We start from the raw sequence: 22,718 nt of genomic DNA on the forward strand, positions 1-22,718 counted from the left end.
TCTTTTTGGTGGGTGCGTGGATTTGTTTGCCAGCAGAAAACAGCCCCGTGGCTCGCAGCATCAGTTGGCGTCAGACACACCACGCCCGCTGGCCACTTCAGTACTGCCCGCGTGCGAGCAGCCGCCTTCTGGCCGGCGAGCTCTCCACTGTGAGGACGGGTTTCTGTGGCATGGGGAGCACACAGCTGAGCATCACAGAGACATTCCCGGGTGTGGCATTCGCTTCCTTGGCAAAGAGAAGAGAAGAGAGCTTGCCTGAGTGCTGACGTCTCTCCGCCCCTTTCGGCCACCACCCGAGACCCCGCGGCCACTCAGGGACCAGGAGGAAGGGCCTGAGCACAGACTTCCTCCTCCTCCCGTGTCAGGGTGCTTCTGCTCCATTCCAGACCTGTGAACGGGCAGCTGACGCTGAGCACAGCTCATGACCCAGGGCCACGCTGGCCGCTCACTGACACGCCACCTAAGCTCGCCTGCCCTTGTCCTCGGGACGGGGAACTGGTGGCATTTATGCTCCTTCTAGAGAGGCAGGACCTGAGCGGAGGGCATCACCGCGTCTGAAGCAGAAGTCTTCTGACACCGAACAGTTCAGAGACAAAGACCCTCATTCACACAATCACGGCAAACCGGCTCGTAGCGCGTTTCAGTGCCTGCCCACCCGCACACGCTCGCCGGGTCCTCTTGACCTTGCAAACCAGAATTTACCTCATTAAAGAGGTCTAGCCAAAGACATTTTTTTTTAATTCCACATATTTTGCAGAAAGGGGGCTAGAGGTGTGGTCCCTTTTAACTCAAGTTAGAGGATTAGAACTTATGGGAGGAAGCCATAAAAGTGGTGTTTCTCAAAAATGCAGAAGATGGGGCTTGAGGATTTCTCGATGCAAAAAAGGATTCTTGGCGGAAACCCTTTTGCGGGTCACTGAATTAGACTGCTTCCCCTTAGAGGAGCGTCATGCAAATTTACATAGCAGAGTCTCTGGGGCTTTTTCTGTATGCATTTTCAGAGCTTTTCTTTTATCCAGTATTATTAATGTCTTAGATCTTAGGAATCTTTTCATAGATAATCCTATTAATATAGCACAGAATCGGTGCTCAAGGAAAGTCCTCTGGGAAATGCTGACATAGAGCAGGTAAGGCAAAGCCTGCACTAAACGTTCAGCTAGGATTGTGGTCGTGCAGCCTAGGACGCTGTGCGGGGAGCGATCCGAAGCCAAGCTGGCCGTTGTTGCTACTGTTCTGTGCCCGGGGAGGCCCCTGTGCCAGCAGCCCTGATCTAGGACACACTTAGCTTGACTTTCTTGGGCCTCAGAATCCTCTAGGTTTGACCACTGGCTCTGACCCTCCTCCAGAAGAATCTGGGTCTGATGCCGGTGACTCCCTCCGGTTCCCTCAGGTTCACAAAGTGTTCCCCAGCGGGCTGGCCTCCCAGGAAGGGACAATTCAGAAGGGATATGAGGTCCTTTCCATAAATGGCAAGTCCCTCAAAGGGGCCACGCACAACGATGCCCTGGCCCTCCTCCGCCAAGCCCGGGACCCGCGGCAAGCCGTGGTCGTCACAAGGAAGCTGCCTCCGGAGGCCACGCCAGACCTGAACTCCTCCGCGGACTCCACAGCCTCGGCCTCCGGGGCCGGTGACATTTCCGTGGAATCCAGTAAGTTCCCCCAGCTCAGCGGGAGCCCAGTGGGCCCCGTCACCTCTGGCTACGTGGGGCCAGTCCTAGTGGGGCTGTGCAGTGATCCGTGGTCCCAGGGATGTGGCCTGCCTTGGGTGCTGCCTGAGACACCACTGAGCTCACTCGCGCACCTGCAGGACTCCGCGGGCGGCAGCCGGGCTTGTGGGCTGCCCGGGCATCCGAGGCCCAGACAGCAGGGCGCCCCTAACGAGCTCTTGTCTCCCTCACAGCGGAGGATGCGGCGTGCACGCTGACGCTAGAGAAGACCTCTGCAGGGCTGGGCTTCAGCCTGGAAGGAGGAAAGGGCTCCCTGCTCGGGGACAAGCCTCTCACCATTAACAGGATCTTCAAAGGTGTGTGCGTCTGGCTCCGGGCGGTCTGTCCAGTGATGGGTGTCAGGCCAGGCCCCCACCTGGCTTCTGAGTATCTTCTAGACCACGTAGCGTAGCGTCCCCACAGCCCCTCCTGGGGGCAGGCAGGCCTTCAAGGGCTCAGTGCTGCCTTCCCTCCCTTCCCTCCCTGGCCCAGACACCCCTTAAACTGACTGAGGCCTGGGCTTGGCAGGGCTGGGACTGGGGCGGGGCAAGTGAGGCGCAGTCCGGTTCTCCCCTTGCATAGCTGGGCCTCCTCGTCCAGCTGACTGGACAAGTCGGCATGAGCACAGGGCTCGGAGTCAAGACGCCGGGGTCCCCTGGATTCTGGCGTTGGCCCTCCTCCTTGCTGGAGGAGGATCTGAGCCGGTGGAAGCGTGACCTTGGGACAGTCCCTTTGCTATCCTGGCCCATGTGCCACACGGGATGTGCCTCTAGCTGCAGGGGGAGGTGGTACCAGGGGACGTGGACCCTGGGCTCGAGCGCAGGCGCCCCCTTAGCACCTCTGCCGTGTATGTCGCCCGAATCCTCGGCTCCCTCGCGTGCACATACCTCAAGGGACCACCGCCATGAACGCGGGTGACGGCACCACGCTGTAGGCACACCGCCGGCCGGCACGCCCCGGTTGTCACCATTGCTGTCATCTTTAGCTCCTCTTCAATATATGTGCATGTCATTGTGTCAAATGGATGGGAAGTTTTCTTTCAACCAGTGAGACAGCACTTTCCATATGCGGCCCCAGGAGTGTGAGAGCCGTAGGTGAATACGCCCCCCTCTCTGGGCCCAGGGGCTTCTCCAGGCCGCTAAGGGCCACGTGTGCCGTGAAGGGGAGGGATGCCGGGTGTATCCGAGGAGGCTGTGAAGAGGATGTGGTTCCCCAGAGTCCCCTAGACCCGGCCTGGAGCTGCCCGGAAGCCCCTCCCAGGGGCAGCGGAGAACCGGAGGCTGGTGATCACCTCCAAGCACCGTGTCAGGAGACATCTCATTTTTGAACCCCCGACCGGCTCCTGGGGGTCGGGCAGCCTGCTCCTTCCGGGCTGCCCTGGCTTCTCAGAGACCAGGGGGAGGTCACTTTCCTTGCTGCCCGTTGCCCATGGACCCCACTCTCTTCTTCTTCCTCGTCTCAGGGGCAGCCTCAGAACAGAGCGAGACGGTCCAGCCAGGAGACGAAATCCTGTGCTTGGCTGGCACTGCCGTGCAGGGCCTCACCCGGTTTGAAGCCTGGAACGTCATCAAGGCTTTGCCTGATGGACCCGTGACGATTGTCGTCAGGAGGAAGAGCCCCCAGGCCGAGGGGCCGGCGGCGGCCGGAGACTGCTAGGCAGTGCGCGCCTCCTAACAACCGCTGAGCTCAGGGTCACTGCCAACCCTCCGCCCAGAGCGGGGACAGCACGGTGTGCTTCCCGGGGCTGCTGCCTGGGTCCAGACCTCCTGGGACACTGCCCAGCAAGAGAGTTGTCCCAGCGGCAAGGGCAGTCACGCTGGGCGGCCGGTGCAGACTGGACTATGCACAGAGAGAGCTGAAGGGTGACACTGTGGTGCTGTAAATAAAGTGGATCTGTGACCGTTTGTTACGGGATCTGGGTCCTGCCTGCAGGTCTTCTGTGGCTGCGCAGGGACCCAACCACCACGGCAGCAGGTGTTCTGCTCGTGACCCCGCAGTGCGGGTGGCCTGGACAGCTGAGCTCCTCCCGCTGTGCTCGGTGTCAGCTGGAGTCCCTCCAAGGCCGGGGGCTGGGACGGCATGAAGGGCCGTTGCTCACACAAATGGCGGCCTACACTGGCTGGTGGCTGGGGACCTGGCCACTCCAGGTGGCCTCGTCCTGCGCCTTGGGCTTCCTCACAACCACAAGTGTCCCCAGAGGGCGAGGGCCAGGCGGGAGCCGCATCCCCCGTGCAGCCTGGCTTCCTTAGGTGACAGCTCGGTCCCCCTGGGTGGCATCTGGGCGGGTGCAGCTGAACAGAAGGGAGACACGGCACGGGTTGCTTTGGGAAACAAGGGGCTTAGATTAGTTGGCATCCTGCCTGTGGCCTTGTGCGTCCCGTTCCGAATGATGTCAAGCCTGAGATACTGACAAGAACTTTGAAATACTGTATGTACCAGCTCTTTAGATTTAGCAGGAACGCTGAAGTGAAGGGTGTGACTCAGTTCAACACGCACTCCCAGGATGGCACAGAGTGCCTGCCTGAGGCCGGGCCGTGGTGAGTCAGAGGGCACACCTCACCCCAGCCTCCCCCGTGTGCACACTGATGTTTTCCCATAGCCAGACTGGTTCTGATCTCTCAGCAAGCAGCAGATGAATGTGGACCAGCCCGGGGACGGGGGATGGCTTTCCATCGGGGCTACAGGCGGTGGCACGGATGAGCAGTGCTGGCCACGGGCCTGGGACACGGAGGAAGCCTTCTTGGGCGACCAGGCAAACCGAGTGAGCATGTGAGGTTTGTCTGAGGCCTTCCGGGTACCTCCTCCTGTCTCCCAGGGGCCCCTGAGGACACTGCCAGTGCCTAGGTTCCATGCCCAGGTGAGGGGAACCAGGAACCAGCAAGAAGGTCCTAAAACGAAAGGTTCGTCCATTTGAGCGTCCTGAGGCAGGGGGATTGCGCGTGAGGCCCGGTCTCCTCAATCAGCTTTTGCAGAGCTGACAACAGGCAGAGTGAACAATGCCAGGTAAACAACGGCCCCATTCATCACAAACTCTCCATGGAAATGGATCTGCCACCCAAGGGCGTCTCCCGGGAGCCCTTCCCTGGTTCCTACATCCTCTCATTTGCACTGACTGGTAAGAAGCAGGCTACACCGGGTTTGCATTTATGTCCCTGCAATTTCTTTTAAAGATGAGAAGTCAAAACAGAGGAAGCTTGGCTGTCCGAGAGCCTAACCTCTAAGTGGCAGGGACCGGATCAGATGCGTGTCCTGTCCTGGTCCGGTATTCAGACCAGCATAGCCAGTGCCAGAGGACAGAGCATCAGACGGCCCCAGCAGGACGTGGCCCCGGAGCTGGCAGTCCCCCTGCTGGAGGGGAGCGCAGCGGCCTCATCTCGTGAGGTTGCCACCTTCCGGGGTGCTCCTGAGCTGGTGGGCTCGGAGCTGGCTGGGCCTGGGGAACTGGCTCATGAGGAGATGTCATAGAACAGTGCCCGGCACAAAGTGGGGACCTGCTGAGCACTTAAGGAATGAAAGCAATCTAAATAAATGGAAGAGTCCGATGAAGATTTCTTGATGAGAAGAGGGGGTGAGCTGGACAATCTTGGTGCCACACCCATGGGACCGTTAGTTGCACTGGAACAGAAAGAAGGGCCTTTTGAACTCCTAACTCTGAGCATTCATACTGCAAAGCTTGCTCAGACCTGGGCACGTCAGAAGGTGCTCTGGGGCTCAAGGCGGAAAAGGAAGTTCCTGGGACGTGGGGCAATGTTTTCCACTTGGAGGAGTGAAGATTGAGGTACTCTGGGAATTTCCTGCAGACATTAGGAACCTGAGTAACTGCAGCAGGAGGGACACCGGTCAGACCCATGAGGACCCATCCTTACCAGAAAGGTGGTGGGACGCAGATGAGGGTGATGGACGTGGACAGAATTCCACACAGGACGGCATGGTCCTGACCTAGGAGAGGGGAGTGCTGGGACTTCCAAGACCTCTCCCAGGTGGCAGGGCTAGTTGATGGATGTACGGGGTGGGCAGAGCCCAGGCAGGGTTTTGCAATCTTACTGCAGAGCCTAGAGGGGGGATCCCAGCCAGTGCCACTGGAGGGGGACCTGCTCTTCCATCCTGCCTGCTGGCAGCAGCGTGGGGGTGACCAGGGCCTGGAGTCCAGAGGACCCCTGCCCCAGCCTCCACAACAAGAGGGGAAAAGGTAGATGCCCCAGGCAGAGAAGGTTCTCTGAATTTAAAGCTCCACATGCAGCTCAGAATCAGTTCCAAGAGTTCTCTCCCCCGAGGCTGCGGGCTTGGCCTGGGGCAGATTCAAACTGCCTGGTTTGGCCAGGGACATGAAAGTCAAAACAGGAAGAAAAAAACAACCGATCCGAATGGGAGATGCAACAGGAATGTTTAAAGTATTCTTCCTTAATGCTTATCTCATTTTTAAAAATATTTTCCAAGTTGACATCATGTTAAGAGGGAAATACTGTGAAATGTTACCAGAAAAATATAGATGTGGGTCTGTGGCACAGCTTGGGGAGGGTTCTAGATGCTCAAAAGGCAGCAGAGCCTGGTGTTCAGTGTCCATGGGGATTCTTTTTGACAAACAATGTGATCTTTATAATAACTGGCATGGAAGAGGGATCGGTGTTTATCACAGGGCAGGGGCTGGGTATGGGGACCTGGAGGCCTGGGGCCCCCCTGTGCTGGGTAGGTGTGTATCCGCTGAGGGTGGGGTACCGTGTGGGGCAGGTGTGTGCGCACCGAGGGTGGGGTCCCATGTGGGCAGGTGTGTGCGCGCCGAGGGTGGGGTCTCATGTGGGGCAGGTGTGTATCTGCCACGGGTGGGGTCCCGTGTGGAGCAGGTGTGTGCGCGCCGAGGGTGGGGTCCCATGTGGGGCAGGTGTGTATCCGCCGAGGGTGGGGTCCCGTGTGGAGCAGGTGTGTGCGCACCGAGGGTGGGGTCCCGTGTGGAGCAGGTGTGTGCGCACCGAGGGTGGGGTCCCATGTGGGCAGGTGTGTGCGCGTCGAGGGTGGGGTCTCATGTGGGGCAGGTGTGTATCCGCCACGGGTGGGGTCCCGTGTGGGGCAGGTGTGTATCCACCGAGGGTGGGGTCCCATGTGGGGCAGGTGTGTATCCACCGAGGGTGGGGTCCCGTGTGGGCAGGTATGTGCGCACCGAGGGTGGGGTCCCGTGTGGGCAGGTGTGTATCTGCCGAGGGTGGGGTCCCATGTGGGGCAGGTGTGTGCGCACCGAGGGTGGGGTCCCATGTGGGGCAGGTGTGTGTGCACCGAGGGTGGGGTCCCGTGTGGGGCAGGTGTGTGCGCACCGAGGGTGGGGTCCCGTGTGGGGCAGGTGTGTGCGCGCCAAGGGTGAGGTCCCGTGTGGGCAGGTGTGTATCCGCCGAGGGTGGGGTCCCGTGTGGGCAGGTGTGTGCGCACCGAGGGTGGGGTCCCGTGTGGGCAGGTGTGTGCGCACCGAGGGTGGGGTCCCGTGTGGGGCAGGTGTGTGCGCACCGAGGGTGGGGTCCCGTGTGGGGCAGGTGTGTGTGCACCGAGGGTGGGGTCCCGTGTGGGGCAGGTGTGTATCTGCCGAGGGTGGGGTCCCGTGTGGGCAGGTGTGTGCGCACCGAGGGTGGGGTCCCGTGTGGGGCAGGTGTGTATCTGCCGAGGGTGGGGTCCCATGTGGGGCAGGTGTGTGTACAGTGAGAGCAGGTACCCTGGTTGGCCTTTGTGGAGGCCAGCTGCCCACCAGCAGATTCCAAAGGGTGAGACTGGCCCTCGGGGCCTCCCAGGCCCTCCAGTGTCCCAACGCCTGGACCTCCACATCAGCTCATGGAGTTCTTGGCCAGCAGCGGGAAGGTCAGTGCCAGAACGTCGTCACTGCCCTCTGCAGGTTGGCGTAGAACACGGCCATGCTGCGGGGGAAGAAGGAGTCCACCACGCTCTGCGGGAGGAGCCCGCTGAGGTCTGTCTGGAAGAAGGTGACGAGCCGGGTCTGGCCGGGCGCCCTGTGAAAGCAGTGGCGAGTTAGGGCGCAGGCACAGGGCTGGGCCAGGCCTCGGACAGGTGAGCGCCCCGGAGAGAGAGGCCGTGCACCCTCTGTACCTGCTGGCCTTGGGCTGCCTGGCCTTCTGCAATCCCCCGGGGCTGTCGGGCTGGGTGGAGTCCCTGCCTCCTGCCCAGGAAGGTCACGCATTCCCTGCACCCCAAGGCACTGGCCCAGGCCTTTGGAGAACCCACTCTGCACCGGCCCCGGGGGAACAGAGACGCGGGTGTGGCCCCCAGCCCACGCAGGGCCATGTTCTCCGCATGTGCCGGGAACCCCGGGTTCCCGATACCCTCAAAGGGGTCTGCGAGGTCAAAGCAGCACTCGTAACAGCGCAGAGACGTGATCGACCTTCTTTTCATTCTCTACGAGGGAACGGTGTGTGACGTCACAACAGACTGGCTGCAGAAGTGGACATGGGCTTCCGTTAGGCCTGACATTCAACAGATTTGCAAAAAATGCAAAACCAGGCCGCTCTTTGTACTGGAGCTTTTTTTTTTGATAATTATTATTATTCATAAACATATTTATGTTAATATGAAATAAATGTATTATTTTTATTTTAAAATAAGTATTTCTAAATGTCTCAGTATTAATTTCAGGTATCGCAGACACTGACAGACACAGTCCATATGAACAAGAAGCCCTCCGATGCCCTGGACACTGACTAGGGATGTGACGGAGCCCTGGACCGAGGATGTGAGAACGGCTGCTTCAGAGAGCCGACCGCCTAGCTGGGCCTGTGACGGGGGGACTCTGGCCAGGTGGCGGCAGGAGCCCGGAGGGAGGGGGAGAAGGTACACGGCTGGGACCCTGGGCTGGATGTCCGCAGGCAGGGCCCCGTCCCCAGCCTAGCAGCTCAGGGCTGAGGGCGGTGAGGCCCACCAGCCAGAATCAGATTCAGCGAAGGGCACATGTGAGGGGGGATGGGGCACAAGAGGTCCTCCCCGTCACAAACTTCCCAATGGCCAGGACAACAAAGGCCAGCTTTGTGGGGGCTGCTAGGCACTTTATTTGAATGGAGTCTTCAAGGGCATCAGGAGCCCCACACAGCATTGCAGCTGCCCATCAAATGCCTCCTGCCATCACGAGGACCACAGCTTAGAGCTGGAGGCCCTTTGGAACCTGTCGCCCTCCCAGGTGCACAGACAGGGCAACCGAGGCCCGGGGAGGGACGCAGGGGACACGGCAGCAGGCCGCCTGTGCACAGAGCTGACCTTGGGGGCTCTCTCGGCACTGCCCTCTCTGGCCTGGGAACGTGAGGAAGGGGGAGGTTTCACTGGGCGACCAGGGCTTCCCCAGGGTGGGCACCGAGCTCGGTGGGAGGTTAAACATGGCCCGTGTGGGACGAAGCGACCCTGGTTATGAGAGTGGCTGCGTGGTTCTTGCTGGTGACCATCAGGGACCTTCACAGAGTGGGCAGAGCAGGCTCAGAGAGGTGCCAGAGCTGGAGCCGGAGGCCAGGATAGGAAAGGGTGCCCACCGCCCACAATGAGACCCGAGTGGGGTGCAGGCTCGCGCTCACCAGGGCCATGCTGCCTCGCTGGGCCCTGGAGAAGCCTGTCCCCTGCACGGCCACCACTCTGCTCTCTGCCACCACTGCCTGCCTCGGGGCTATTCCCCTAGACTCCCCACCACACAGAAAACCCAACTCAGAGCCTGTCCTGCTCAAAACTCCACTGGCTGCCCGCCCACCCATTTGGAGAAAGTACCCGCATCCTCCGTCCCCATCACGGCCGGGGACCCTCCAAGGAGTGGCGCCTGCCCCCTCACTGACCGCGTCTTAGCGCTTGGATCCTGCACCATGGGCTCACCATGCCCATCCCCACAGCCGCTCCCGCCTCAGGGGCTTGGAGCTGCTCACCCCTCTGCCAGGAGCGCCCCCACATTGTGCTTTGCTCTGATGCCCTGCTGGGGAGGTGATGCCCCACAGATGTCTCACTCCCTCTTTCCCTGGCTTGGGTCGTCTCCACAGCGCTGACCATCTGACTGTTACGAGTGGACGTCCCCGAGCAGCTGAGACCTATGCATGGGTTCTGCAGTCTCCCCTGCCCGCTGGACGCTCAGCTGCAGGACCGGCCCTTCCTCTGGTCTGAGGGACTGAGGTGCAGGTCGCGAGCATGGATTCTGCAGTCAGGCGCCTGGGTTTAAACTGCAGCTCTATTGCTCCCTGGCTGTGTGAGCTCGGGTAAGTCACAGCACTTCTCTGGGCCCTAGTGTCTATCTAACAAATGGGGATAATAACACATCTTAGGGTTGTTACAAGAGTAAAAGTGAGGTGATTTATAAAAGTGTGTAGAACAGTGCCTGGCACTCAGAGGAGGGCTGTGTCCTTGCTGATGTCCGTATGATCGCCATCTGCAGGGCCCACAGTGCCTAAAACAGGTGTCCACACGATGGTGGGGACCCTCATCACACAGGCTTCAGACCCGCAGCCCCACGGGTGAGCGCACGCAGCAGGCGCCCACAGGAAGTGTGACGGGGAACATGAAATGCTTGTCGGTCAGGCCAGCGAGGGTTGACGAGTCAGTGGCTAATCCCGACCTCTCCCTCTCTGGATTCTGTGGCACCTCCCAGCCCTAACCAGGCCATCTGCGAGATCCACGCAGTCACCGACCCACTGGCCCAGGGCAGGAGCCTGCCGTCATGCCGCACATCCCCAGGGGAAGACGGCGTGGCAGCCAGGCCCTGGCGGGCTCTGCCTCTCGTTCTGAAGGCCCCTCTCCACCCGACGACCCAGCACGGTGAGAGGGCGGTGCCCGACGGCCAGGTGGCAGCGCAAGGAGCCGGGGCAGAGGGGGCGCTCAGCTAGTGGAGCTACGGCCAAAACCCCCAGTGCAGGGTCTGTGCAGGGCGGGGGGGGGCGGAGGGGCGGGTGCAGCCAAGCTATGTGCAAACTCATAAAGTTTTGCTATGTTTAAAGTAAGTCTTCCATGAGATGTTTGAAAAGTTGGCTTAGCAAAAAGCATTACACGGAAGTGCTGGACTTGGGTTTCTAGTAAAATCTCTGGCACCAGGCTCTTCCCCCAGGGACTGTGTGGTGGAAGCCAGACTTCCTGCCTGGTGTCTGTTCTGGGACCAAGGGTCACACTGGGCCACTCCCTCAGGTGCAAATCCTTCACTGTCACCTTGGGTGCTTCCCAGGAAGAACCAGTGACCTTCAGGTTATTACTGCAGAAAGCTCCTGGTAAAAACCTGGCCATACCCGCTGAGAAAATGGGGACAGAACTGGGTTCAGTCCAGGGCTGACTCATGGATGCTCTCACACTGCCCTTTAGCCCAGGCCCCTCCGTGTCCTCCTTGTGGAGGGACAAGCACTGTGTGGACAGGCTGGGGACGCGACCGCCCAGCTGCTCCCGGCTGGTGGACAGAGCTCAAAGAGCAGAAGAGAAGACTGGCCCTCAGGCCCCACACTGCCCACCTCTTAGGCCTCTGACCCTGGGCAGGGCACTTAACCTCCCTGGTCCTGGGTGTTCTCACCTGCTGGATGGGACCATGACATCTGCCAGCTCGCCTTGTATGGCTGGAGGGGGGAGTCCCACAGCCAAAAGAATGAGTGTATTCCCCAATCCTTTCCCATGGTCCTAGTACGTGGCAGATTGTGTCCCTGATGTGGGGGGACAGTGCTTGAAACGTCAAGGCCTAAAGAGCTACAAGGCGTTTTCATCATTCCAAATTGTGATTAACGTGCCCACTGAATAGGACGCTCACGGTTAAGCCACAGTTACGTCTGGACGTGCCATGCAATCCCGGACACTCTCCTTACCCTGGCAGAGGCTCACAGAAGCAACCGCAAGGATGGTTAAAGCCTCTCACGTAGCCAGGTTTCGGGGGACAGGATGGGTGTTCCACACTGATAGCTGGAAGACAGAGTGTGAGGGTCAGTGCATCACAACTTCAGACCACGGGGCCCTGCTGCTGACGCACCTTCCCGGGCACCCAGAGCATGAGCCACAATCACCCGGAGCCCCAGAGTCAGCACGGGAACCCTGCCACTGCTCTGGAGACCCCTTCCCCCACCCTTCCCTATGCACACCCATACTCACACTCTCACGCTCCTGCGCAGAAACTCACATGCCCACAACCACATGCACCCCCCATACTCATGTGCACACACATCCATGAACATGAGTCCATGCATGTTTACATACATACACACACACACATGCACACCCACATACATTCATGCACACACACATACACACCCAAGACACATATGCACGCCCATGCACTCCCATTCTCAGCTTCCCCACGCCTACTAGCATTTTAGGGAAAAGAACATTTCAGAATGCAGAGCTTGGGGATACAGGGGCAGGTAGCCCTCCAAAACCCAGAATCCCCCAGTGTGGAAGGCTCAGAGGACCCCAGTGGCTGTGCTTCCAGGAGGAGGCGCTCCGCTAGGAAGGCACTCCCGTGGCTCAGTGATGGCAGGACACTCACGCTCTCTGAAGCCCAGAAGTAGCCCAAATGTACAGGGCACAGACTACAAGCCTCAGCAAGAATTAATAGGGGGGCTGGCCAAAGCTGTAACTTAAAAATAAAATTTCTAGCATGCAGACACTCCGTGGCACAGAATCCCTCAAACCAGACAAGGGGGGGCCCGCACAGAGGAGTCACAGTGTGTGCGGTTCCTGCCGATTTCCAGTAGCAGCGATGGGGGAGCCAGGGGCGCAGAGGAGACAGAGCCCAGCATCCTGAGGCCGCCCCTCCCCGGCGCTCACCACTGGAGCTGACGGTCCCATCTTCGTACTTCCTGACCAGCACCAGGTCCACAAAGTCTCGGGGAGAAATGAGCTTCATGGCGGCTGACGGGGTGGTGGTCCTGCTTATGCACAATGTCTGTCAAAGCAAAGAGGGGTTTGTGCATCTGGCAGACATCTGCCTGCCCCATCCCACCAAGTGTCACTGAAACACCCCATCCGGTCACACCTAGGGCTGTGACACGGGATGCCCTTGGCCGGTTAGCCCTAGATCAGAGCTGCTCTGATTGCATCTCAGGAGATCCTAAGAGTTCCTGTGTGCACAGTAGGGGCCTTGCTGGACAAGCACTCAGTTGTCCCTCACACCTGAGACACAGGAGCCATTAACCCATTGACAGGAGGAAGCCAAGGCCTGGAGAGATGCTGGCCCTCTCCATAACGCTCATGCTGATGGATCTGAACAGAGCTGGGGAGAGGGTGCAGCCAGGCACCAGTCCTTTCTCAGGGCCGCCCTGCACTGGCCGGTCCTGAGAGCAGGGCCTCCTCATGTGTGCCCCAGGCAGTGGGCTGGCTCCTTCCTAAGCTTGGCCGTGCGCACCACCCGTGGGAACTCACCCCATCCAGAACGTCCCGGCTGCCCACTGCCCCACTCTGTCAGCCAAGCACCCAAACCCAGCCCTGCTTCACCCCACCATGCCTGTCTCTGGGCCCCAAAGGGGAAGTGCAGCTCAGGCCCGAGGACGGAGGCTGGGACATGCCTGGCAGATGTCTGGGGGGCAGCAAGCAGGGACTGGAGAAGGTCTTTCTTCCCCTTTGTCTTGCTTGTTGGGCATTAAGACTTGGGTGCCACGTGTCCTGCAGAGACATGCTAGTCCTTGGGGCACAAGCCTTCCAGGTGGCTTGTGGTGCTCGGGACACCTGAGAGCTTCCCCCACAGCACCTGGGAGCAGCTTCCAGTGACTCTATGTACCTTCAGGTGACGCGTCCTTCCTCCTAAAATCACCTGCCTGAGAACAGGCTGCTGCCTCACCAAGGTCTCCTCTCCCCCTGAAAGGCACAACACCCCCACCACCACCCACGTGCAATCTTCCTGGGAGGCGCTGCCCCAGCGTGTAACGTCCCCCAGGGTGCCAGAGGAGACACACGGGGCGCTGATTTCAATGAAACCCAGGCCTTACACACCAGAGGGGGAATTTTGTGTTTTCCCCTCCTGTAAGTACATTCTTTTTAAAGGCCAAAGCCTGCTGTTAGAAACAAGGTGATCTGGCCTTTTCTGAATTCTGGTATTTTGTAGTAGGAATGGCAGAAGTGATGAACACAAGTTTTCTTTTTTTTTTTTAGTAACTACACAGTTTCCACTCTTGATTACTACCGCAAAATGCATCGTTCTGAAGCAGTGTCTGCAGACCCAGAGGAAGAGGACAGCGGCAGCGGCAGCGGCGGCATGTACCACAGAACAGCAGCTGGTGGCGCAGCTGCGTCTCGTCCAGCCGGCCGGCTACTGCCCACCTCCAGACGGAGTATCTGAGACTTATCACCATCACGCAATAAATGCCAGCCTGCAAGGAAGGGCCCTTTCCCCACATTTTCACTGTTTTGCTGAATGACAAGGAGCCTCCCACCTGTCAGATGTTTCTCTTGCTCTTTGGAAACCTACGCTTACCGATAGTGTGTGTTTCCCCTTCCTGCACTTAATGGCTATTGAAGGCTGTATCTTTCTAGTAATAAGTTGTATCTTTTCACAGACAAATAAAATTAGAAAGAAGACCTCTCATTCATCTCACTGAGAGATGTAAAGTATTTCATTTGTTTAATAGTCCTTTATCAACATTTGTCATTCAATCATATTATTTTACTAAATTATAATCCTATCTCAATCCAGATTTTTTTAACATAGGTTTATAGTCACAGGAGACAAGCTTTTTAAAAACAATTTCAACTTATGTACATATTTATGATGCAGGATGATGACTTTCAAGAATACATGAGGACAAGATTTGATGGGCTACATGGAATAGAAATTCAAGTTCAAGAAACAAAAAGAATTTCTGGCTGTTTGAGGTAAATCTGTTCATGTAATATGTCTAAAATGGTGAAGAAACTATTATTTAGATACATCTAGAAGAATGATATCACTGTTCTGTTCAAAACTGCCAGATTTACTACATGCTAAAATGACATACTTTGCAATTTATGATGATAATTTTAGATGCCAACTAAATGTCGATTAGATTTGTGGGAATGATGTCTAATTTCTCAGAAGTCTGTTGGAGGTTTGCAAGCGAGAAGTTTGAAGACTGTTATACTAGAGGACTCTGGGGTCAGGGGGTGTATAGGGGGAGGAGGCAGCTGCTTTGGGTGGGCACTGGCTCAGCCTTCAGGAAGGGGCGCCAGGGGTGGGGGGATCTGTTCAGCCTGGTTGCATGATCCCAGAGAAGCAGGCATGCTCCCTCAGGGATGAACCTGGGTGTGCAGAGGAGGCAGACCCTGCATCCCCCCCAAGCCCCACGGGCAGGCTGGCCCAGGAGGCAGGAACAGTGGGTGCCAGCTGCCTGTGGGCCTGGCAGGCTCCGGAAAGTGGGGTGTTTGCAAAGGAACAATGAGGTAGACATTTACCAGCCAACCTCCCCACAGGCCTGCAGAACCCTTACAGATCACCGCAGGGCCTCTGAGGGATCACGTCAGCGGGACCCAGACTGGGGGTGCGGTGAGGGCACAGGGTCACCGAGGAGCTGGCAGCCTGGAGTCTGGAGCCCCCCACCAGATCCGGCCTGCCGGGCCACGCCACTGATTACTTGTGTGAACCGGGAGCACCTCTTTCCCACTGTGGGCCTGTCTCCTTCCTCCTGGGGTGCCCTTACAAGGCTCTGAGCGTGTAGCAGGGTGTAAAGGGATGTGGTAAGTGCTTATCCCCGTTATCACTACGGCAGCTCCGGGAGACCCCTAGAACTTCCCAGGCCTTCATCTCTCTCCCGTCCCACCGAGAAAATGCAGCCACTTCCACCTTCAAGAACAAAAGTCTACATACGATCATTCTGTTATGACATTTGTATTATGTTTGAAAAGGCACCAACCTGTGTTTCCTCCTAGTGAAGCATTTGTGTATAATTATTTGTATACGTGCTTCACAATTTTTTGCTATTTGTTAGCATCTATCCTGTTGTTCACTTACTATTTTTATCTGAATGTGCTCACTTTTTAAAACTTAGGCAAAAATATTCAAGGGTTCGTTAGATTCTCTCTCTGATTTGGAGCCTGAGGCCAGCAGCCTGTTTCCTCCTGTAAAGCAGAAGGCAGGGGCACGTTAGCACCACCCTGAGACTCCCCTCGCGGCAGCTGAGGATTAAAGAATTGAGTTGCCCTCACTCTGGGTGATTAATTGTAGCTTTGACTGTTAAGGTCCTCATATCACCTTTTGTACCCGGGGGGTGTGCCCCACCCTTCAGGAAACAATGGCCTAGACTCCTGTTGCTAATGAACTGGGAATGGACTGAAATGTGGATTCTTGGTCAGGGTGAAGAACACTGGGGTGCTACTGATTGACCAGTAAATAAGTATTGCTCGGGTTTCCCAACAACATAAATGCCCAGGCATGTGCCACGTTCACAGATGTCACAATCAAGACACCATTCAAAACAGGTTGGCAACCTTCCCCCAAGGCAACTTTTGTATTAGTTTTGGCTAAGACTTTTTTTTTCTTCTTAACTTCCCTGATCAAAACGCGGTGGGCTCTTAGGGCTACAGAGGGGACCCCAGGGCAGGGACAACCAGATCAGGGTGCACTGTCTAGAGCAGCCGCTAGCTCCACGCGGCTTTCTAAATTTTCACTGAGAGTAATGAAAATTAAATAAAATTAGCAACTCATCTCCTCAATCTAGGTACCTTTCAAATGCTCTGCGGACACAAGGGGCTAGTGGCTATGGTGCGGGACAGTTATAGGACATTTCCATCGTTGATAAAGGTCTGTGGGTAGCACTATTAGATGTCACACTTATTTGGCCAACAGAGAAACTCACCCCAAAGCTGCTGCCTGGCACAGCCCCACCGCTGGAGGAGAATCCTGACTCACCAGACAAGATTCTCTCAATTCATACCCATGGCCCCATCACCGGGTAGCATTTCAACCTAGAGCTGGTGGGTCACATTCGTGTCTTCAGTGTGTTCATTCCATGCTGCCCCACCACCTGCTGCTGAGGCCCCTCTGCTCGGCTGGGGGCATCTCTACTTCTCTGAGTCACACTGAGTGCACGCTGGGCTCCCATGGTGCCAGCAGCAGGCAGCCTGTGTGTGCTGGGCACGGGGCTCTTCAGGGCACTCCCCTTGCCGAAAGGCGTCACCGGCCCCTCCCGAGTGGACAGGGATGACAGAGCGGGAAGGGACTTACATCAGTGATGCTTTGTATGATTTCAAAACTGGTCACATTCTCATCCCACTTGTCCCGCAGGGTCCCAGCCAGAGGCTTTACGCAGTCCCACACATTCTCGGGGGTCCCATTCAGGATGCCTTCCCCTCGGTACCTGGAGCACGAAAAGGGAATGTGACTCCACAGCATCAGACCTGCTTACCCTGGGACGCTGCATGAGGCCTGGATGCCACGCCTGTAGGTCTGTCATCGCCCTCTAGGACAACCTGGTAGAGGAGGGGCTGACGTTTACCAGCCAACCTCCCCCCAGGCCTGCAGAAATGGACAGCACGCATTCCCAAGAATATAGCGTGCTGGAGACGATTCAGTTAAAAACATAAGCTTTTCTGGAAAATAACTGGTGACGAATCCAGGGTGTGAGGGTTGATCAGCATCTTAGGAAGCAAACCCACAGAGACATCAGGAAGGCAGTGGCCCCTCGGACCCCTCGGACGAGCTTTGAACAAGGTGTGCACTTACAGCTTCCCTGGAAACTCCATAGATGGCCTCCAGCAAACGGAAACTCCGTTCTGTCAAAAGGCACAGAATCGCAGAATTTTAGGGCTGGAAGGGCTGTGGGAGATCACCTGGCACAACCCCCCTGTCCTGTGGACAAGAAGTCGGGAGCCTCAACAGAGGTGAGTGTCCGCGGTGATACGGGCGCTGTGAACGGCGCAGGGACTAGCCCCGGACAGCGCTGCCCCACAGGAGCGCGCGGGGGCCCCAGGGGGCTGAACTGGCTGCAGTGGGCAGCTCTGGGAGGTTTTCAGACCCCCTCGAAAGCCACCAGGCATTCTGCTCCCTCCAGCAACTTAGGTCTATGTGTCAAAAATCAGAAGCTTCAGATAAAGCCATTCCTACGGGAACGCGAAGGCAGGGCTCGGCTCTGGGGTAGGAATAAAGGCTTGGAGCCTGCGGATCTCGGCTCCCGTCCTGGGCACTATTTACCTTCCAGGTGACCTTGGGCAGGCCCTGCAATGAAAGGGTCACTTACCTCCTGGGGTCACTGTGCGCACAACAGGCCCAGTGCTTTTTAAGGAAACAACCCCCAGTGGAATCTGCTCCTCAATCCAGACCCGGGGGTTGGAATGCAGGAAACGAGGGGGAGAGAAGGAGCCTGGGGTCTTCGAGGACCCTGGCCCAGGAGCCAGGCCCTGCGACCCCTTCCCGCCCACTCCTCACTCACGCCTTCCCGGCAAATCTTCCAGCCAGACTGGTCTTGCCGGTACTGCAGCACCTTCTCCGCCACCGCCTCGCCCATCTGCGCGGCCCGCGCCGCCTCCATGGCGTCCGAGCCGCGAGCAGCCGTAGGGTCGCGGGCAGGCTGCTCAGAGCAGCGATCCCACCGCGAGCAGGGAAAGCCCAGGCGGGGCGGAGCCCGGAGCGAGGAGCGCGGCCCTGGCCCCGCCCCCGGACCCCTCGCCCCGGAATGGTCCGGCCGTCGGGCGGGCACCGCCCCCTTTCCGGATTGGTCCAGCCTTCGGGCTGGTTCCGCCCCTTCCCAGATTGGCAGGGAAACTGGCAGGTCCTGCGGTTTCGGCTCCGCCTTCCTGGGGAGCACGTGCGTCACGTCCCGGGGCGGTGGCGGCGGCTGCCTGGCTTCCTCCAGCCTGCGCTATAACCGGCTAGATATTAGGAAAGGTCAACGCACAGGTCTGTTTGTGTGCTTTTCGCTTCGTTTAACGCTTAAGGAGATGGTGTAAACACAGTGACTACTTGGAGACCCTTTTTGGACGGCGTGGTGGGCTGCCAGGTTGTAAAGAAGCCCTGGGCAGGGAATTAGGGCGTCCCAGTTGTAGCCCCAGTGTCACGCACTGTCCGCTGTGCGGCTTGGGGCGAGTCACTGCACCTCTTTGGACCGCAGTCTGCAAAAGTCTACCTGAGCCTTTGGGGTGGGCAGGTATAATAATAATACCTGTGCATGAAGATTCCTAGGAGGCGTGGAGAAAAGACGAAAAGTCAACCACATTCCAAAGTTAAGCACATCGAAAATACAAAAAGTCAGATAATAATCTGAGGGAAAAAATTGGAACATATTTCAAAAGAGCAGTTTTCTTAATGTACTAAATTGCTCTTACAAATTATTAAGGCATTTCCAAGCAACCCAACAAGTCAGAGTGTGAACAGATAGGAACAGACACTTTGCAGAAAATAAATGAACATGGCTAATACAGGTATGAAAAGATGCAGAACGTCCGTCCTAGCTGGGGACTTACAAGTTAAAACAGTGGGGTACATTTTACACCTATCTGATGAGCAAAAAAGGAAGAGATTTGTTAATTCCTATGTTGGTGAGTGTATGGAGAATAATTGTTTTTACACACTGGGTGAGCGGGTATATGTGTAACCTTCTGGGCAAAACAACATGTTAAAATTTTAATTTACTTAAATTGACCCATTAACTCCTGTATAAAGATATATAAGGTGGATCTTGCAACTAGAAACAACCTGTTTATCAATAGACTAAACGAAGTGACAGGACATTCACTTAGTGAAACAGTATGTAGCCATTAATATAATGTGGCACAGATGAAGACAAAGGGGACGTGAAAGAGACAGGACATGCTCAATAGAGCCTGGGTACCAGTCTAGAAATACGAGTAGATGTGAGTAGACTATTCCAGTTAAGAGCAATGTACTTTCTACAAGGAGATAAGTGTTATTTAAAACTTAACTGTAAAAATAACTTACTGTTGTTGAAATTTTTATCCCCAGTCAAATATTTTTTTTTTGAGAGGGCATCTCTCATATTTATTGATCATATGGTTGTTAACAATAACAACAATAAAATTCTGTATAGGGGACTCAATGCACAATCATTAATCAACCCCAAGCCTAATTCTCAACAGTCTCCAATCTTCTGAGGCATAACGAACAAGTTCTTACATAGTGAACAAGTTCTTACATGGTGAACAGTGCAAGGGCATTCATCACAGAAACTTTTGGTTTTGATCACGCATCATGAACTATAAACAATCAGGTCAATTATGATTATTTGTTTGATTTTTATACTTGATTTATATGTGAATCCCACATTTCTCCCTTATTATTATTATTATTATTATTATTATTTTTAATGCTGAAGTGGTAGGTATATGCAAGATAAAGGTAGAAAACATAGTTTAGTGCTGTAAGAGGGCAAATGTAGATGGTCAGGTGTGTGCCTGTAGACTAAATATTAATCCAAGCTAGACAAGGGCAACAAAACATCCACGGATGCACAAGATTTCTCTCAAAACAGGGGGGGTGAGGTTCTAAGCCTCACCTCTGTTGATCCCCAATTTCTCACCTGATGGCCCCCCTGCGCCCCAGTCAAATATTTTATATGTTTATTGAAAGGAACACTATCCATAATATATATATTAAGTCAAAAAATGTAAATTGAAGGACACAGTATTGCAGGTAGGAGAGTTGTTTCTGATGTCCCCTCAGCTTGCCCCAGTTCAAATCCCAGCATCGCCACTTACTAGCTGTGATCTTGGTAAGTAACTGACCGTTCCAGACCTTAGCATCCTCATTTGAAAAATGAGGAAATTAATAGTACTAATTCATGGGGTTGGAAAGTGGGTCAAAGGATTTAAGAAGCAAATAGCAAGTAGAATGGTGGTTGGCATGCAGTAAGCATATATATAATATAATATATATACATAGTATCATTTATCACTTATCATACATATATATTTGGAGTGAGAAACAGACTGCTGCTGTATACCTGGAAAGGTATAGAATAAACTATTAACAGTAGAGAGTGATGCCAAACGGCATTTCTTTTCATTTGATATCATCACATACTGTTTATTTTACTTACTAACATACTGAAATTTTTACATAAAAAAAAAAGCCTTATTAAAAAGTTCAGTGCATAGACTGTTGAGAGGCTTGGGGTTGATTAATGATTGTGCATTGAGTCCCCTATACAGAATTTTATTGTTGTAAACAACCATTTGATCAATAAATATGAGAGGTGCCCTCTCAAAAAAAAAAAGTTCAGTGTGGAATGTTTCTATAAAGCTGCAGCTCCAGACCCCGTCCGGCTGGGCTCTGTATGAATTTTGTTTGGGGATAAAGTGCTATGAAAACAGCTGAGGGGAAATAAGTCTTGCTGTAGAAAGTGACTTGTTAGACATCAGACGCTTAAGAGATTTCTTTTTTACTTATCAAAATGGAGCATGGATTTAAAAAAGTTTCAGCACTGTAAGAGCTCCCAGAATATGGGAAGCTCTGAGTACATGAAATATTTGGAGAAGCCACCTGTTTATCCCTGAGGCGAGGTCAGGCCAGCCTCGGGCAGGACTCTGCTCTGTTTTGCCTCCGGAAGCCGGACAGGGCGGGGTGGGCATCAGCCTCTGCATCTGCCTGAGGCTGTGGTTCAGAGAGGACTAGAGTGACTGGATTCTGTGGGCCTCATTGATCAGAGCCCCCCATGGGGTTCCCCAGGCCTCTGAGTCACCCGGCTTCCCAGAGCGGACCTCACCGAAGCCCAGTTGAACCCTGAACTGGAGTTTATGGGGTGAGGGTCCAGGGGCTTCTAACCCAAAGCCCTGCCAGACCACAGGTGGGACAAGCCCAAGTGTCAAGGTCGCCAATCCTAAAAGCTTCTAAATGGGGTATTTGCTTTCCACTCAGGCAGTGAGGACGCATCCCGTGCCTGTTTGGTGAATCTGTGACCCTGAGCATGTAAGTGTTTGTCCAGCCTTCCCTGATGGCTGCTCAGCACGTGCTTCCTGGCAGTCACCCTGCCACGCTCTCCATGTGGGACCCGCCTCTGAGCCCTGCACACACCCCTGCCTGCCATGGGCTACGGTCGACAGCACCGCCTTTTATAGGCTGGGAGCCTGGGGATCACATGGGGTGCCCAAGGCCACGGAGCTAGTCGGTGACTGGGCCGTGGCACACCGGTTTCTACCTCTGTGAAGGCCACACATTAGCGTGTGTGCTTCACGCCTCCTGCCCCCTAAAGGATGTGCAGTGACGACCATGAGACGGGCAGAGTGAAACACAAGCGGGAAAACCCCCAACAATCTACAGACCCTAAAGAGAAGGAAAGCACACGCACAGACACACAGACACACAGACAGAGCGGGAACAGGAATCCTACCTCAGACTCGGGAAGTCGGGCTTTCAGAGATGCACATTTCTCTAATTTTCAGGCATCCACAAATCTGGAAACAAAACGAGTGACCCAGGGAGACATCTACGATATTTACTAAGGTATTTACCAGACTATTCTGATCAAAAAGAGTTCACAATTTATATTTAGTGGATATAATTGTTATGATCTGAGGCCTGAGAGGAATTTTTTATATAGGTATTTTCAGGAGAGATTTTTAATAGTGCGGATCATGTTGTCGGTGATAGTTGACCGACCAAACGGCAGCCGTGAATCATCTCCCAGTGCCCCCCACCCCACCACAGACCAATACGGAAACCAGAGGCGTATTGTGAAACCAGGGGCGCCAAGGTGTTTTGATAGAGTAGATGTGTGGCTTTTGGTCACTGCACCTGAGAGAAGGGCGGGGACTTGATGGCTAATGTCAACAGAAAAACGGAGCAAAGGAATTGAATAGTCAATCCTTTCACAGGAGAGAAAATGCAAATGGCCACCCACCACAGGAAGGTTTCAAACAGTCAAAGAAATGCCAGTAATTGAAAAGGCTTGGAATGTGTTTTTTTTTCTCACTAGGCTGGCAAACATTACGGGGTGGCAAGCCCACGTTCCGGTGGGGCTGTAAGAGCAGTGGCCCCCTCGTCTTCCGAGGGCGTGTGCATGGAGGTCTGGGCCGTGGAGACAGGTGAGGGAGACCGAACATGCTCATTCCTGTGAGCTAGTGATTTCTCCTTCAGGAGGGCCAGTATCCACTCGGGCCACTGGCCTGTGTGTGATA

At 55.2% G+C, this 22,718-nt stretch overlaps 2 protein-coding genes and 3 long non-coding RNA genes across 40 annotated transcripts in view; 4 read left to right on the plus strand and 1 right to left on the minus strand.

Moving 5' to 3' along the window:
- Window positions 1–3,620, plus strand: part of IL16 (interleukin 16) — a 79,104-nt gene extending 75,484 nt beyond the window's left edge. For all 7 annotated transcript variants that reach the window (XM_037013540.2, XM_073227116.1, XM_037013544.2 and 4 more), the window contains 3 exons: window positions 1,391–1,649; window positions 1,901–2,023; window positions 3,169–3,620. In XM_037013540.2, the coding sequence (XP_036869435.2) occupies window positions 1,391–1,649; window positions 1,901–2,023; window positions 3,169–3,362 (576 nt within the window). In that variant the 3' untranslated portion in view covers window positions 3,363–3,620. The remainder of the gene's footprint in view (window positions 1–1,390; window positions 1,650–1,900; window positions 2,024–3,168) is intronic.
- Window positions 3,621–6,073: 2,453 nt separating this feature from the next.
- Window positions 6,074–18,239, minus strand: STARD5 (StAR related lipid transfer domain containing 5). Of its 2 annotated transcripts, none has more exons than XM_017676016.3 (6): window positions 18,020–18,233; window positions 17,314–17,363; window positions 16,816–16,948; window positions 12,453–12,570; window positions 11,498–11,591; window positions 6,074–7,693 (listed from the first exon to the last, which is right to left on the minus strand). In XM_017676016.3, exons 1-6 carry the CDS (start codon window positions 18,116–18,118, stop codon window positions 7,546–7,548), a joined length of 642 nt encoding a protein of 213 aa, XP_017531505.2. In that variant the 5' UTR covers window positions 18,119–18,233; the 3' UTR covers window positions 6,074–7,545. The 2 variants fall into 2 exon arrangements, with proteins under 2 accessions (XP_017531505.2, XP_017531506.1); XM_017676017.3 differs by lacking the exon at window positions 6,074–7,693 and adding an exon at window positions 7,796–8,133 and having other exon boundaries at window positions 18,020–18,239.
- On the plus strand, window positions 8,140–13,904 carry LOC118971555 (uncharacterized). The gene is made up of 3 exons (XR_012127154.1): window positions 8,140–8,528; window positions 9,707–9,919; window positions 13,773–13,904. It is a non-coding gene; the product is annotated as an uncharacterized lncRNA (long non-coding RNA).
- LOC118971554 (uncharacterized) lies at window positions 15,229–16,565 on the plus strand. Its single transcript, XR_005060056.2, has 3 exons — window positions 15,229–15,329; window positions 15,945–16,070; window positions 16,438–16,565. It is a non-coding gene; the product is annotated as an uncharacterized lncRNA (long non-coding RNA).
- Window positions 16,942–22,718, plus strand: part of LOC108406982 (uncharacterized) — a 52,643-nt gene continuing 46,866 nt past the window's right edge. For 15 of the 29 annotated variants that reach the window (XR_012127134.1, XR_012127129.1, XR_012127126.1 and 12 more), the window contains exons 1-3: window positions 17,315–17,471; window positions 21,460–21,510; window positions 21,984–22,044. This is a non-coding gene — a long non-coding RNA (uncharacterized lncRNA). Of the gene's footprint in view, window positions 17,472–18,357; window positions 18,487–21,459; window positions 21,511–21,983; window positions 22,045–22,516; window positions 22,626–22,718 lie in introns of those variants that run through there. The other 14 variants (XR_012127135.1, XR_012127145.1, XR_012127128.1 and 11 more) reach the window with 11 other exon arrangements.

Source organism: Manis javanica, chromosome 18 (genome assembly GCF_040802235.1).
Source record: "Manis javanica isolate MJ-LG chromosome 18, MJ_LKY, whole genome shotgun sequence".
NCBI classification, from domain to species: Eukaryota; Metazoa; Chordata; class Mammalia; order Pholidota; family Manidae; genus Manis; species Manis javanica.

What these genes read in the sequence shown, in the direction of transcription:
- STARD5 (XM_017676016.3), bottom strand. Translation starts at nt 18,118, where the DNA reads ATGGAGGCGGCGCGGGCCGCGCAGATGGGCGAGGCGGTGGCGGAGAAG. An exon ending in ATGGAGTTTCCAGGGAAGCT is followed by an intron (nt 16,949 to 17,313) that starts GTAAGTGCACAC and finishes TTCGTGCTCCAG; the next exon opens with GTACCGAGGGGAAGGCATCC. An exon ending in TGGGACCGTCAGCTCCAGTG is followed by an intron (nt 11,592 to 12,452) that starts GTGAGCGCCGGG and finishes TCTGTCTTCCAG; the next exon opens with CTATCAGTGTGGAACACCCA.